At 44.2% G+C, this 12130-nt stretch overlaps 1 protein-coding gene across 4 annotated transcripts in view; it reads right to left on the minus strand.

Moving 5' to 3' along the window:
• The window catches only part of SPECC1L (sperm antigen with calponin homology and coiled-coil domains 1 like), a 46342-nt gene that overhangs the window by 12425 nt on the left and 21787 nt on the right, over positions 1 to 12130 (minus strand). Inside the window, exons 6-13 of one of the 4 annotated variants that reach the window (XM_026717057.2) lie at positions 11643 to 11716; positions 10030 to 10205; positions 7767 to 7930; positions 6671 to 6793; positions 5344 to 5435; positions 3675 to 3765; positions 1780 to 1863; positions 1023 to 1179 (exon numbers count right to left, since the gene is read on the minus strand). In XM_026717057.2, the coding sequence (XP_026572842.1) occupies positions 1023 to 1179; positions 1780 to 1863; positions 3675 to 3765; positions 5344 to 5435; positions 6671 to 6793; positions 7767 to 7930; positions 10030 to 10205; positions 11643 to 11716 (961 nt within the window). The remainder of the gene's footprint in view (positions 1 to 1022; positions 1180 to 1779; positions 1864 to 3674; positions 3766 to 5343; positions 5436 to 6670; positions 6794 to 7766; positions 7931 to 10029; positions 10206 to 11642; positions 11717 to 12130) is intronic. The other 3 variants (XM_026717059.2, XM_087913527.1, XM_087913528.1) reach the window with 3 other exon arrangements.

The following is a 12130-nucleotide window of genomic DNA, read 5'->3' on the forward strand; positions in this document are numbered from 1 at the left end:
AATCTGGAGAGCAGAAAGATTGGATGGTAAATGGCCTCAGAAACAAGAAGTGCTGACAGGATTTCGGGTGCCCCAGGAAACCAACCTAGAACCAGAGAGATGTAGGGGAAGGAGTGGCAGAACCTGGGGGCAGAGGTAAAAGAGGTTATCAGCCTAGAATCTCTACGTAGCCACAAGCAGACCAGATTCCATGGATCCAAGCAGGTACTGACCCATTAATTGAGAATATTCTTGTGTAGTGACATGCTTAGCAATAAATCAGTTTTATTGGACCTTCACTGATCTTTCCTGCCGGACATGGGAGGATAATGTAGAAGCTCAACAGATGATAGAGATGGCTGGCAGCTGTAAGCACAAGTGTGGAGACTTGCTTAAAAGCGAATGTCTTCCTCAAGGGCTCGTGCAGCCGCCGCCTTCTCTTTCAAGGGCCCTTAATTGGAAGGCTGCTCTAACTGCACCCAGCAAAGCCTGGGAGGTTTGGACTACGCAAGGTGCAAAATTCCTCCCAAAAAGTGTAACAAGAGAGTGATGTGGGAAAGATTTCTTTTTTCTCAGAGTATCAAAGTGGTTGAGCAGAAACTCGTGTTTTAAGTTCCCTTCCATGCTGTCTTCTCAGACTGCTGTGTGTTACGGTATCTAAATATGCCTCATCCACCCTTAAAGGAGCTCACAGGGGGCACCTTAGATACGACTCAGCTCATCCACTCCTGATGCAGCGGTGGATTTCAAAGGGTGCAGGAACGAGAGAGAGAGAGAGAGGAGCATTTTTGCACCATGTTGGAGATGAACAGCAACTAGCCAGAAGCAAGAGAGGGGAGGGCCTGGCATCCGGCCAAGGAGATGCTTCAAAAGCACACAAGCGAAGGCCAGCGAATGCTCCAACAGTGCTCCAGACATGCTCCCAAGTGGCGAGGGAGGTGCCAGTCAGCCCTCGCTAGCATGCTCGGGGTTAGGAAGCCCAGTGATGAACCTCACTAGCTCTGCTGGTCAGGGCCCAAGTGGAAAGGAGCAGTGAGCTGTACCTTATTCGACTCCGTGTTGTAGGAGTGACCGACGCTGTGGGTGAAGATGAGAGCGACAGTTGTGGCGAAGCGGTCCCAATTGCTACGAGGGAGGCTGGAGATGTTCCATCAGGAGCGGTCATCTCCCGCTTGATTTCTTCACTGCTTCGGCGAGACACTTGGATGGAAAATCGGAAAGCCCAGTGTTCAATTTCATAATGGACCCGACATTTGCAATCTAAGCATTTTAGTCCTGTGAGCAACCCCACCCTGGTGCTAGTAGATACTGCGGCCACTGAGTTTGGTCAAAGGAGCACGATCCAGGCTTGTTCCTGAACTTCCAAGAACATATTTTAAGGACTTAAGATGTTATTCAGAAAGAAACCATTCTATTCTACTAATCTAGATCTTAAGTTGTAGTAGTTCTACTCCAGACACATCTCAAAATGTGTTTGGCAAGGAACAAATCTCCTGTGTCAGCTTTAATCTATCTACATTTCTTCTGTCTGATTGCAAACGGAAGAATATCACATAGCAATAACGATTTCCCTTACATATCACCTGTTAACTGTGTTTACTGGGATTAGACTAAAGTTAAGGTTGAGAGTCACCCATTTCTATGTGTTATTTCACAAACCGCTGATGTTATAATGAAGTGGCCCTTCATACCAACATATCCAGAAGTCTTATTTGTATACTCTTACACATGTACATTTTCTAAGGGCGTTCACAGCACAGTATCCGAAGAATTGCTTGCTTCCATAGTACCCATTATTACCAGAGAGAGATTTAGCGCTTTCCATAGCAGGAACTCTTGGCAGAGAAGCGGGTCTGCTGGTAGAAGAAGTTCTCAGCAAATGATCTGCATGGAAAGGGAAGGAGGAAACGTCACCTCAACCTCAGCACAAGCCCGAGTGATCCTGCCTACAGGGAGAGGAGGCAGCGTGGATGACGACCCAATACAATAAAAGACCAAGTATTTGTTACTGCTTCATATGTGGCAGGTCCCAAACATGAGACTTAAACAAAAGGTTCATCTAACCTTTAAAGTGCAGAGCAGAATCGTGCTGCCTTCAGCTATAAAGAAGTGGTCACTTGGGCTGCAAGACAGAATTTTCTGGTGCCGCAACTTGGCTAGCAAATTACTCTGCAAACAAAAAATGGCTTTTCTCTTCTCTCAAATACATTCTTCCATGGGCTGAATATCCTTTTCTTCTACTGAGAACCTGATTATGTCTTAAATTGTTACCATGTGCACTATAGCTTCTTTTCTCTAGCTTATCACCCTGTTTTTACTATGCTGTATTTGTTTAATTTTGGAATGCTTTTATTCCAAACCACACTGAAAATTATTTTTCAGTTAAAAGAATGGGATAAAAGTGGTTAGGTAAAATAAACCAAACGATGTTGCACAAAAACCCAGTTATGTAGTATTTTCTGGTCTAGGGCAGAAGGAAATGGCGCTCATGAAAGGGCTGGGCAGGCAGCGGGCCCTTTCCCAGTTCTGTATACAGTACACTAATTTGAATTCCAATTTACTTCCCCGTGTATATTAAATAATGCCAAAGGCATTCCAAAAACAACTAGAAAAGACCAGAGCACCAGTATTATTTTAAGCCGTGGAAGAATTTCTATTGTTGATGCTTTGCTGTTATTTGTCCAAGTTCAAAAGGAAGCCTATTCCTTGTTCGCATGAAAACTATTCTTGTGAAAGTCTATTTTAAAAAGCCCAGCCGTAAATCAAAGAGCTACACCCAGATCTGAGAACCAACCATTCATTCTTACCGGAAGGGGCCTTTGAAAGGAAAAGTTGATAAGTAAACCTACCAAGCACCAGAAAAATATTTGGAAATGGAGAAATAAACATTCTTGTTCACTATTGTCTCATTTTTTTTTTTTTTTTGTTCAAGAAATACTGTGCTAATAGTAGCAAAAGTGAATAAGGAACATAGGTTGTATCTGAGATCTGTGCAGGTGTGATAGGGAGAACTCTCTATACGGAGGAAAATTTGGATTTGTTTTTTTTTTCTCATTAAACAAAGGAGTCTGGGCCCTTCTTTAAAAAGCACCTTGTTCATATGTGCAGAGAGAAGATGGCTTGTAAAACGCAAAACATGCTTCTCACAGTTTTTGGGATCTCATCCCATCCACTTACAAGTACAATATCTTCATCAATAGGGCTGGTCCTAAAATGAAAGCCTCAGCATAGGGCAGGAGAGATCTGTCCCAATGTGATTACTTTTCAACAGAAGTGATAGAAAAGCCACACAAAGTTTCTCTAAACACACGTGCAACTTTAGTAACACTCCAGGAATTCCCATGTTCTTAAAACAATCCTTGGGGTGGGGGGGTGGGGGGTGTTGGCCGAGAGAACCGTTTGCCCACTGGAGCAGTGAAGTGTCTCGCCTTTGGGCTCAGCCACCATCGGAAGGCGCTTCCAAGGCAGACCACTCTCATGTTCTGGAACGGTCCAGCAGAGACAGGCAACAAACCACAATTCAGCCCAGCCAGGTCTTGGAAAGATATTGCAGGCTGCCACTAACTCCACCTTGGGGTGAAGATGTGGAGCTGATCTGCTTCGGCAAAGGTCCTCCCAGCTCAACCCCCTATGGAAGATCCTGGAGGATTCTAAAAATGTGCCTGGTGAGGTTCGTAGCAAAAGACATTTCGTACCTTGAACTGGAAGTTCCGCATAGCTGGACCTTTTGTCTGATAACGTAGCAAGCGGCTTAGGAGCAGATATTGGTCCACTGATGGAGTGTCTCTGCAGAGGGGGGAAATTATTTTTGAGAAAAGGAAGCAGTTTGCTAAATCTCAACTGCTGTCGTTCACCACTTAGATATTATGCTCCTATCTGAATTTTAAACACATCGCCAAGAGAGGCGCCACTAACCCCGGAAGCTCACTGTGATTTAGCTGAGCAAGTCACGGCAGAAGATCAGGTTTAAAACTAGCCGAGCCATCAGCTTACGCTGGGTTCTCAGTTGCAGATCCACTGTCACTAGGGAAAATAAACAGCTAGTTCCAAAGACTGTAGTTGTCACACTCGGCTGGAGACCTTGTTTCAAGATTCCCCAGAGGGCAATTGAGTATTTTAATTACACTGTAATTAATCATCACATTCACAGTGGTGAAGACAGAATTGGTACCTTAAGGACCCTTTGTAGGAATCTGTTAGGCTAACCAGATGTAGGCTACCCTGGGAGTCACGAAGCCTGGTTTAGCCATTATTTAGTTAAATTTATTGTCTGACCAATCCCAGTAGACTCTGGGAGATGTACAAAACTAGACAAGATATAAAAGCAGCTAAAAATATTAAATAAAGCCAACAGCCCAGACTAACCTAGTCTAATAAACAACAAAATCTAGAAAACCAAACGGGCCATTAAGCAAATGGCCCAAATGACAAGCATCAAGCCCAAGCCTGGGACCCAAAGGAAGGTTTCCAAAGGAGAGAAAGTCGTGGTCTCTGGGGGGATCCTGCCCCACAGAGTGTGGCCCTAATGGGGAAGGTACCCTGCCCACGTCCCGCAAGGCGCCAGCTTTTAATGGAGGGCACCCCCTAAGCTCAGCAACTGGGGACAAGCCAATCTCTCAAGTATTTTGCAGATGGTCCTGGCTTAACTACAGTCCTGTTCAGCGACGGCTCAAAGTTACGATAGTGCTGGAAAAGTAACTTTATGACCAATCTTCACATTTACAACTGTTGCCATATCTCACAATCACGAGATCTGCACAGTTGGCTATGTAGAGGCAATGGAGCAGCCGGCAGTAAAATCATGCTCCTGTGATGTCTTGCTTAATGGTCATGTTGCTAATTGATCAAGCTAATTGATCATCCCAATTTTTGTTCTTAAAATAAGGACTTCCTGTGTTGCTGGTATTCCTGATGAGGGGCACTTGCGAAAACAGGAACAAGTAACAAGCCAGAGCCACACGAGAGTTCGCCCCCGTTTCTATTTCTCACACAATCCACTGCTGAACGGGCCCCCCGATTTCTGGATCTCAGGCACTGCAGTTCTGATTGTTCCAGTTAATCATGGCTTGTAAGGAGTTTTAAACTAGCATTTCTAACTGTGGCTCAGTAAAGAAAGCTGCCCTTTTTGCAGCCTAAGAAATATGTGGATCGTTCCCGCTAAGAGGTACACGCGAAGCCACGTGGACGGTCCTGGCGTCTCCAGAGAAACAGCAGGAGGTCCACAACTGACGTGATTTGGATATTATTTTGGGAAGCCAATGATAAATAATATGGACCCTCTTCCCTTGAAAAACCTTCCCGGTTTGTTTTCTTTGTGTAAGGCCAACCTGCGCCAGGCTTGATCAAACCCATAAATGCACTGACCTGCATTGGGGAGACGGCAGCTGCCGGGGGGGTTTTCAAAGGACTTGGGCTCAGTGGAGTTCGGGGGATTGTAGCTCCAGCAGGACTAGGAACTATGGAAGAAGAAAGTGGCTCCAGTTTTATATCTCATGGCATAAGCATCTCAGAAGAAACCCTCTCCACCTTTTTCTCATATCAAGTAAACAGAAACAAGCATGGTGGGCAAGGAAGTTCAGGTCTCCCTGGATAGGTGTCTCCTGTTGTGGGCCTCCATGCGGCCTGGGCCCTTTCACGTCTTTCTTAGGGTAAGATCTAGACTGAAGGGGGCAAAGAAAATTTCCCGGAATTGGCATTTCAAGGGGGATGTTCCAGAAGGCACAATCTGCAGAGTCCCAGGTGCTGCCCCGTAAGCTCCCCCCCGCCTCGCCCCCCAAAAGCATGGACACCTCTTACAGCAGGGGAGTTTTTAAATTTCCTTCTGTCTGCCTATGTCTAATACATATCAGCCAGTTCCTTCACACTGAGGACTTTAAACAGTGAGCAGAATGTAGAACAATTTACTTTAAGGGTGGATTGTTTAAGTTTTAATGCTGCTTTTACTCCTAGGATACAAACTGAAATTAAAAATAATAGATAAACTAAGAATGTAATTGGTGCACACAATGGGAAAATTAAATGATACTAACGTGAATGAAAGAGACCCCGATGGGTCTGTGATACTTAGATCTAAAGAGACTAAACTGGTATTTTTCTAAAATGCTTTTGACAGTTGAACAAGGACCAGATGCTTTAGCAGTCTCAAAAAATGTCCAGAGATGGCCTCATGTTTCAGCTGTTTTCTTTATTCTTAACCCTTTCTGCCATCTTCATTTGTTTTTGTTGTTGCTTCCTTGCTTTTTAAATGTTTCCAGCAATGTGTATACTGCCCGGGAGTCATTGGGATTTGGGCAGCATATACATTTAATAAATTATTACTCTATACACAACAATGTGAAATCACAACTGCCACTTCTTTAGCTGGTGTTGGCATAATGGAACGAGCGTATTACATGCGCGGATCCAAGCCGTGTGGCCTTTTGCAATTGACCTATGGAAATATTGTCAATGTGCTGATTTTCTAAGCGCCATTCAGAGCTTTTTGATATGAGAGTTTCTGTATTTATATCAGAAAATTAAAATATCTTTAAAGTGGAAACTATCAACATTTATGAAGAATGGAATACTGTAGAGCTGGAATATCTGATAATACAACATCAATAGAACATCAAATCTTTAAAAGTATCAAGTCTGTTTCTTTGAATTTGAGGCTGCAAATCAATTCATTGGGAAGCTTTTATTCCATGCTCACCCCAAAGGACGGAGTGTAGATTTTCTTTGTAGGCAACAGAAAAGTCTGATGATGCATTGTCCCATATGATTTGGCCCGAGGTGCGGCTGGTTCCTTTCTGGTTCCTTTCTGTAGCATATATAACTAGATAGGTGGATAAATGTTCTAATCACATTCCAAAATCTTTTGTGGAACTTTGGTTGTATTGGTTGTGGGAAATAGCTAAGTAAATTACACCGAGAGACTGGAGAGATGTTATTCCTCCATGCTTCACGGACTGGATTCAGGAAGTGTGCAATTCCTTTAATTTTTGAAAATTATTGTTTGTTTATTCTTTTTTGCTTGTTTCGTTAAAAGAACTTAAAGCAGATTACTCACTGGATGGCTGTATATAGCCTCTCTTAGCAAAGTTTCTGTGTTTGTTCTTAGTGTTTTTGCTGTGCTGTAAGTCAAAGGTCCCCAACCAGTGGACCACATAAGTGGTTGGCCAGTGCACGCACGTGTATGCATGCTTATACCCCCAACTCATGTTATATTGTTGCAAGTGTCACGCGGATGCTGTTGGCCCCATTTGTGTCATGGGGGCGCTCATGCCCCCGTTTGCATTGTGTGTGTGTGTTCACAGCCCCATTCACATGTGTGCAGGTGTAAAGGTACCTACCCCTCCTCCCTTCCCTGCCACCAATCCAGAAAGGTTGGAGACTTCTGTTATAATTTGTTTTCTCTGTATTTTTAAAAACTGCAACGGAATACAGATCTATTTTAAAATGGATGCCAACTAGTGATGACCTTATTTGGGAAGGCATTTGTCCCACTGGAAAGTACCTCTGAGCTGCCCTTTCCTTTCAGCCACTTTACTGGCCCACTTTTCTTCTGCAACTCCTACACACAGACCGACTCATCCCAGTAAACCCTTTTGTAGGGCTATGCAGAGTGCAGGCAATCAATAGGGAACAGTAAGACATGCAAATTAAAGGCAGGACATAAGAAAAGAAAATACACCTCGTAAAATAAAGCTACGTTTATCATCAAATCACCCTGTGGGAATGAGAGTCTGATATGGAGTCCCCGTATAATATTTCACTAATTTTATGCAACTCTTTAAAGAAAAAAATACCTTGTGAGGCGCTATCAAAGGACTTGATGAGTGTTTTGACCGTGGGGGTCGGTTCCGAAGAGGTGGAGGACCTCCTGCTCAGCCCCATGCCTTGCCGCAAGGCTGCCAAATCTCTTTCCACAGCATTCATGTAGTTGTAAACTCGGCCACGCTCCTCTTCTTGCCTGCGGGGCAGCAGAAACCCAACTTTTAACGGGTCTGACTAGCGCATCACACAGAGTGCCTGAAGGATGCAGGGACCACTTCATCTTTTGAACGGCTAAAACTCTGAAGGGACATAACAAGCTCGATCTCTTTTACTACATGAAATACAGGGAGCTAAGTCAAAACGGGGCCATTTTGGAACGAAGAAGCATTTTTTCACGCTTTGAAGTACCGCCAGGGCATCTTCTATATGCAGTGATCTACAGATGTGCTCAAGGAAGAGAGCGCTGTAGCTAAAGCAAAAAGAATGTATTTTATACTTAATAAATTGGGCACTGCTCATTCAGATGCTCCTTTTTTTGCACGATATTCTAATTTGTCGAGTTTCACCAGTATAAAGTAAACAAATCAATTCTAAAATACTTCTAATACTGAACTTTACACAATGTTCATGCATAGGTCCTAAACATCCGTCATTTTTAAAGAAATTAGAAGATTAGAAAAACCTAGCCATTAACATTCTAGAGACGTTTTGTGACAAATACTTAGCAACTGCCTGACAATTTTCCATAGCAAATGGGGAGTTTCTGTTCCACATCTCAGGAGGTGGTCCTGACTTTGATAGCCTCCATGTATGGGCGGCTAAGGAGCCTCCCGGTCCAGAAGGACCCTGGTTCAAGGCCTCTTCCACCAGCACTCTAACAGAGGCAGCAAGCAGAAGTTTGGCTAAAGGAGAGTTTTCCTTCAGACAGTTTTTCAAAACAGACAGGAGGCTCTTACAGAAGAATCAAAAGGAAAAATTCCTAGCGAAATTAAGGAGAGAAAATCTTATTGCGATTGGCTTTTAATGCCTTAGAGCAGGAGTGTCAAACTCGTGTCTTTTTCGTGACTTTTCTCTCCTTTGCTGAACCGGGCGTGGACGTGGCTAGCGTGTGACATGCCTGGTCCCTGGGCTGTGAGTTTGACACAGAGGAAGACTGGGACGGGGGGCCCCATCTCTTTTTCTGTTGGTAATGTTGGTTACAACGGCACTACAATGGTGATGTGTGACTGTTCCTCCCGTTTATGACTGTTGCAGCCCCCCCCTAGTCACATGATGACATTCAGGTGCTTGGCACATATATATTGACGATGGCTGCAGCATCCCAGGATCCACATGGCCACCATTTCTGATCTTCCCATTCGACTTCCGACAAACAAAATCAATGGGAGAAGCCAGATTCACATAATGACATCTGGTTCGCTTAACAACTGCCGCCATTCGCTTAACATGGCAAAAAAAAAAAAAAGGTAAAATCAGGTGCAAGTCATTTCACAAGCACTTTGCTTAGCAGTGGAAATTCTGGTCCTGATTGTGATTGCAAATGTATAACAGTAATTGAGCCTGGAATTATGGCTGTAGGTCGTGTTGGTCATTAACAGCAATAGCCCTTAAGATTTATATACCGCTTTACAGCCCTCTCTAAGCAGTTTACATATTTCCCAAAGCAATTTTGAGTCCTCCTTTTACCCACCTCGGAAGGGCAGAAAGCTGAGTCAACCTTGAGCCTGGTGAGATTAGAACTGTTAAACTGTAGGCAGCCGGCAGGCAGCAAAAGCAACCTGCAGTACTACATTCTAACCACTGGGCCACCGTGGCTCTTAAGCAGGTTACTACGTGACTTAGCCTGATTTTACAACCTTTTCTGTGGTACTCGCTAAGCAAATTCATCGTCTAGAAATGGGAGTCTGTTGGAAATCAGAAGCAAAAAATGTCATAAATTGTGGTGACTTAAGGCTGGCTGCTGAGTACCCAAAGCAGGATGGTGTGACCACTGAGGGTGTGTGGCTACGGGAACTTCAAATCCAGTCGTAAGTAGCCCTGGGGAGGGCTGTTGTAACTTCAAAGGTCACCGAGCAACCAGTTACAAGTTGAGGACTATCCGTAGTTAAAAAAAATAAAAGGATAAATTTATCGTTTTATAAATCTCTTCTAACAGATGAGCAAAAAAAAACCCTCCCCCTGTAAATTATCAGCTATTCTCTCGTGCTCAGCAACTGTGCGCTGTGCAGCTTTCAGAAATGTTAAGGAATTACCCATAAATGAATTATAAATGATGATTACGTTTGATTAACATACTTGCGTGACTTTATTTCCTCGAGCTCTTTGGTGAGCTTTTCATTCTTTTCTTGAGCTTCATGCAGCCTGCGCTTCAAGTCCCCAATTTCCTCCTGGGCTTCAGATTTGATGTCATTAGCAATGACCACAGCAGTCTGCAAGTCTGCTTGAAATTGGCGCCACTCTGCAGACTCTTCCTGAAAATAAGCAGGGATCAGGCCGTGGATTCCCAGGCAGGGAACCGACAGGGGTGCAATTCAACCGGAAGGGGCATCTTTTGAGATTGTGTGCTCAGCTGCGGGGGTGGGGGATAAAATCCCAAAGAGCTGCTGATTGCAAGCCTGACAGCTGGCAGCCTGCTTGGGAAGACCTGACAGGGTGGCGCTCTCTCTCACGACAACCCCCTGCCCTCTCCAACAACCCTTTGGCCATCTTCTTGGAGTTTGCAATCCACACTCGGAGAAACAATGGAGCGAAGGAATACACGATGATTGTGAATGAATTTAAAATCCTATACTTCAAATCCGGTCATAAGGAGCCCCAGGGAAGGATGTCGTAACTTCAAAAAGTCAGAAAGCCAGATACCTTGAAGGACTCTAGGATGAGACTCGGATCGGTAAACACTTTGTAAACAAGATGGTGAATAAAAATAATTAGCAAAAAAAAAGAAAAAGTTCAAAAATAAGTCATTCCAGATTAATCTTATTTTTTGATCTGGAAATTTCTTAGTAGCATAAATGCAATAGATAAAATGCACTTGATTATAGCGAACTATTTGGCAAAATATCTCAGTCAGCAAGTGTGGGCTGAAGGACAATCAAGTAGCTCTGGAGCTGGCTCCAAAACCAGACAAGCCCTTCTCAGTGTTCTTATCAAACTGGAGGGAATGGGTGGTACAAAATTCAGCCTGAGGCCCTTGTATTAGCAATGTGAATGAGGATGTGGAAAGACTGCTTAGCAAGTCTGCAACGGAGTAAAATGCAATGCATGGACTGCATAGTGATCCCAGAACACAGAAACAACATTCAAAAAGACAGCTTCAATATCCCTAACAGAAACAATGGGAAGTTGAAACGAAAGATAAGAGATCCAGGGTGAGGGATCTTTCATTGAACAGTAATATTGTGGCAAGATCTTGTGATAGTAGCTGATCGGTTCCTGAATAGGATCCAGCACAGGCTGAAGCCGCGAAAAGCCCAAGGCAGGGCAGGTTCCCATTCCAGGGTGTGGATTCTGTGTGCATCTGATCTCCCTTTCAGTAGGAGCGGTTTGAGAGCAGAATGGGGAAGCAAGAGAGGCGGCACCTTCCCTCCACTGAAGGCGCTCAGGTGGGGTTGTGGCAGGCGTCCAGCGCCCCTCAGCTCTGGATTCTCACCCGAAGGAGGGATCTAATGACCTACGTGGGTCCTTATGAACTATGGATAGAGAACAGCAAAAGAGACATGCGTTCTTTTCAAACCCTTACGGAGAAGAATTAGAAGGTAGCCGGAGCTGTTCTGGTCTAACCTGGTGGTTAAGGTACCGGGCTAGAAAACGGGAGACGGTGAGAGTTCACCTTATGTATGAAAGGCCACTGGGTGACTCTGGGCCAGTCTCTCCCTCCCTCCCTCAGCCCAACCAACAAGGTGACTCACCCTCAGCCGCCTGTGCAGGGTCTTGATCTCTCTTTCCATGTCATGCTTTTGATCTTGAAGCTTCTTAACTGTGTCTAGCAAATAAAAAGCGCCAAAGTGTTTGTTTAACAATGCGCCTGAACACACATCTCAATGCATTTATTATATTTTGAATGTGACTAAGGCCCAAAGTTCTCTGGATAGACTGCAAAACTGTTATATATAAAAGTATCCCTCGTGTATCAAAATAATAAAGATGTCTTGGGAGAGGTAAGTAGACTAGAGCGGTATCCTAAACACCACAGAGTGTATAACCTACAGCAAAATTGGTAGCCTACCCCTAAGGCCGCCTTCTCTCGCTTGGGACTCAACTCGTACCCCTAATTTTACACAAACACGTAAGCCCCCTGCTGAATTTTAATGTAAGTTCCTTAGCTTGTCTCAAGGACAAAATACGTGTGTTTCAGATTAACTTCTCATGTACTGCAGTTTTGCTCAAAAGCCGCTAT

This window comes from Pseudonaja textilis, chromosome 15 (genome assembly GCF_049901715.1).
Source record: "Pseudonaja textilis isolate UNSWEBS1 chromosome 15, rPseTex1.2, whole genome shotgun sequence".
In the NCBI taxonomy this organism is placed as follows: Eukaryota; Metazoa; Chordata; class Lepidosauria; order Squamata; family Elapidae; genus Pseudonaja; species Pseudonaja textilis.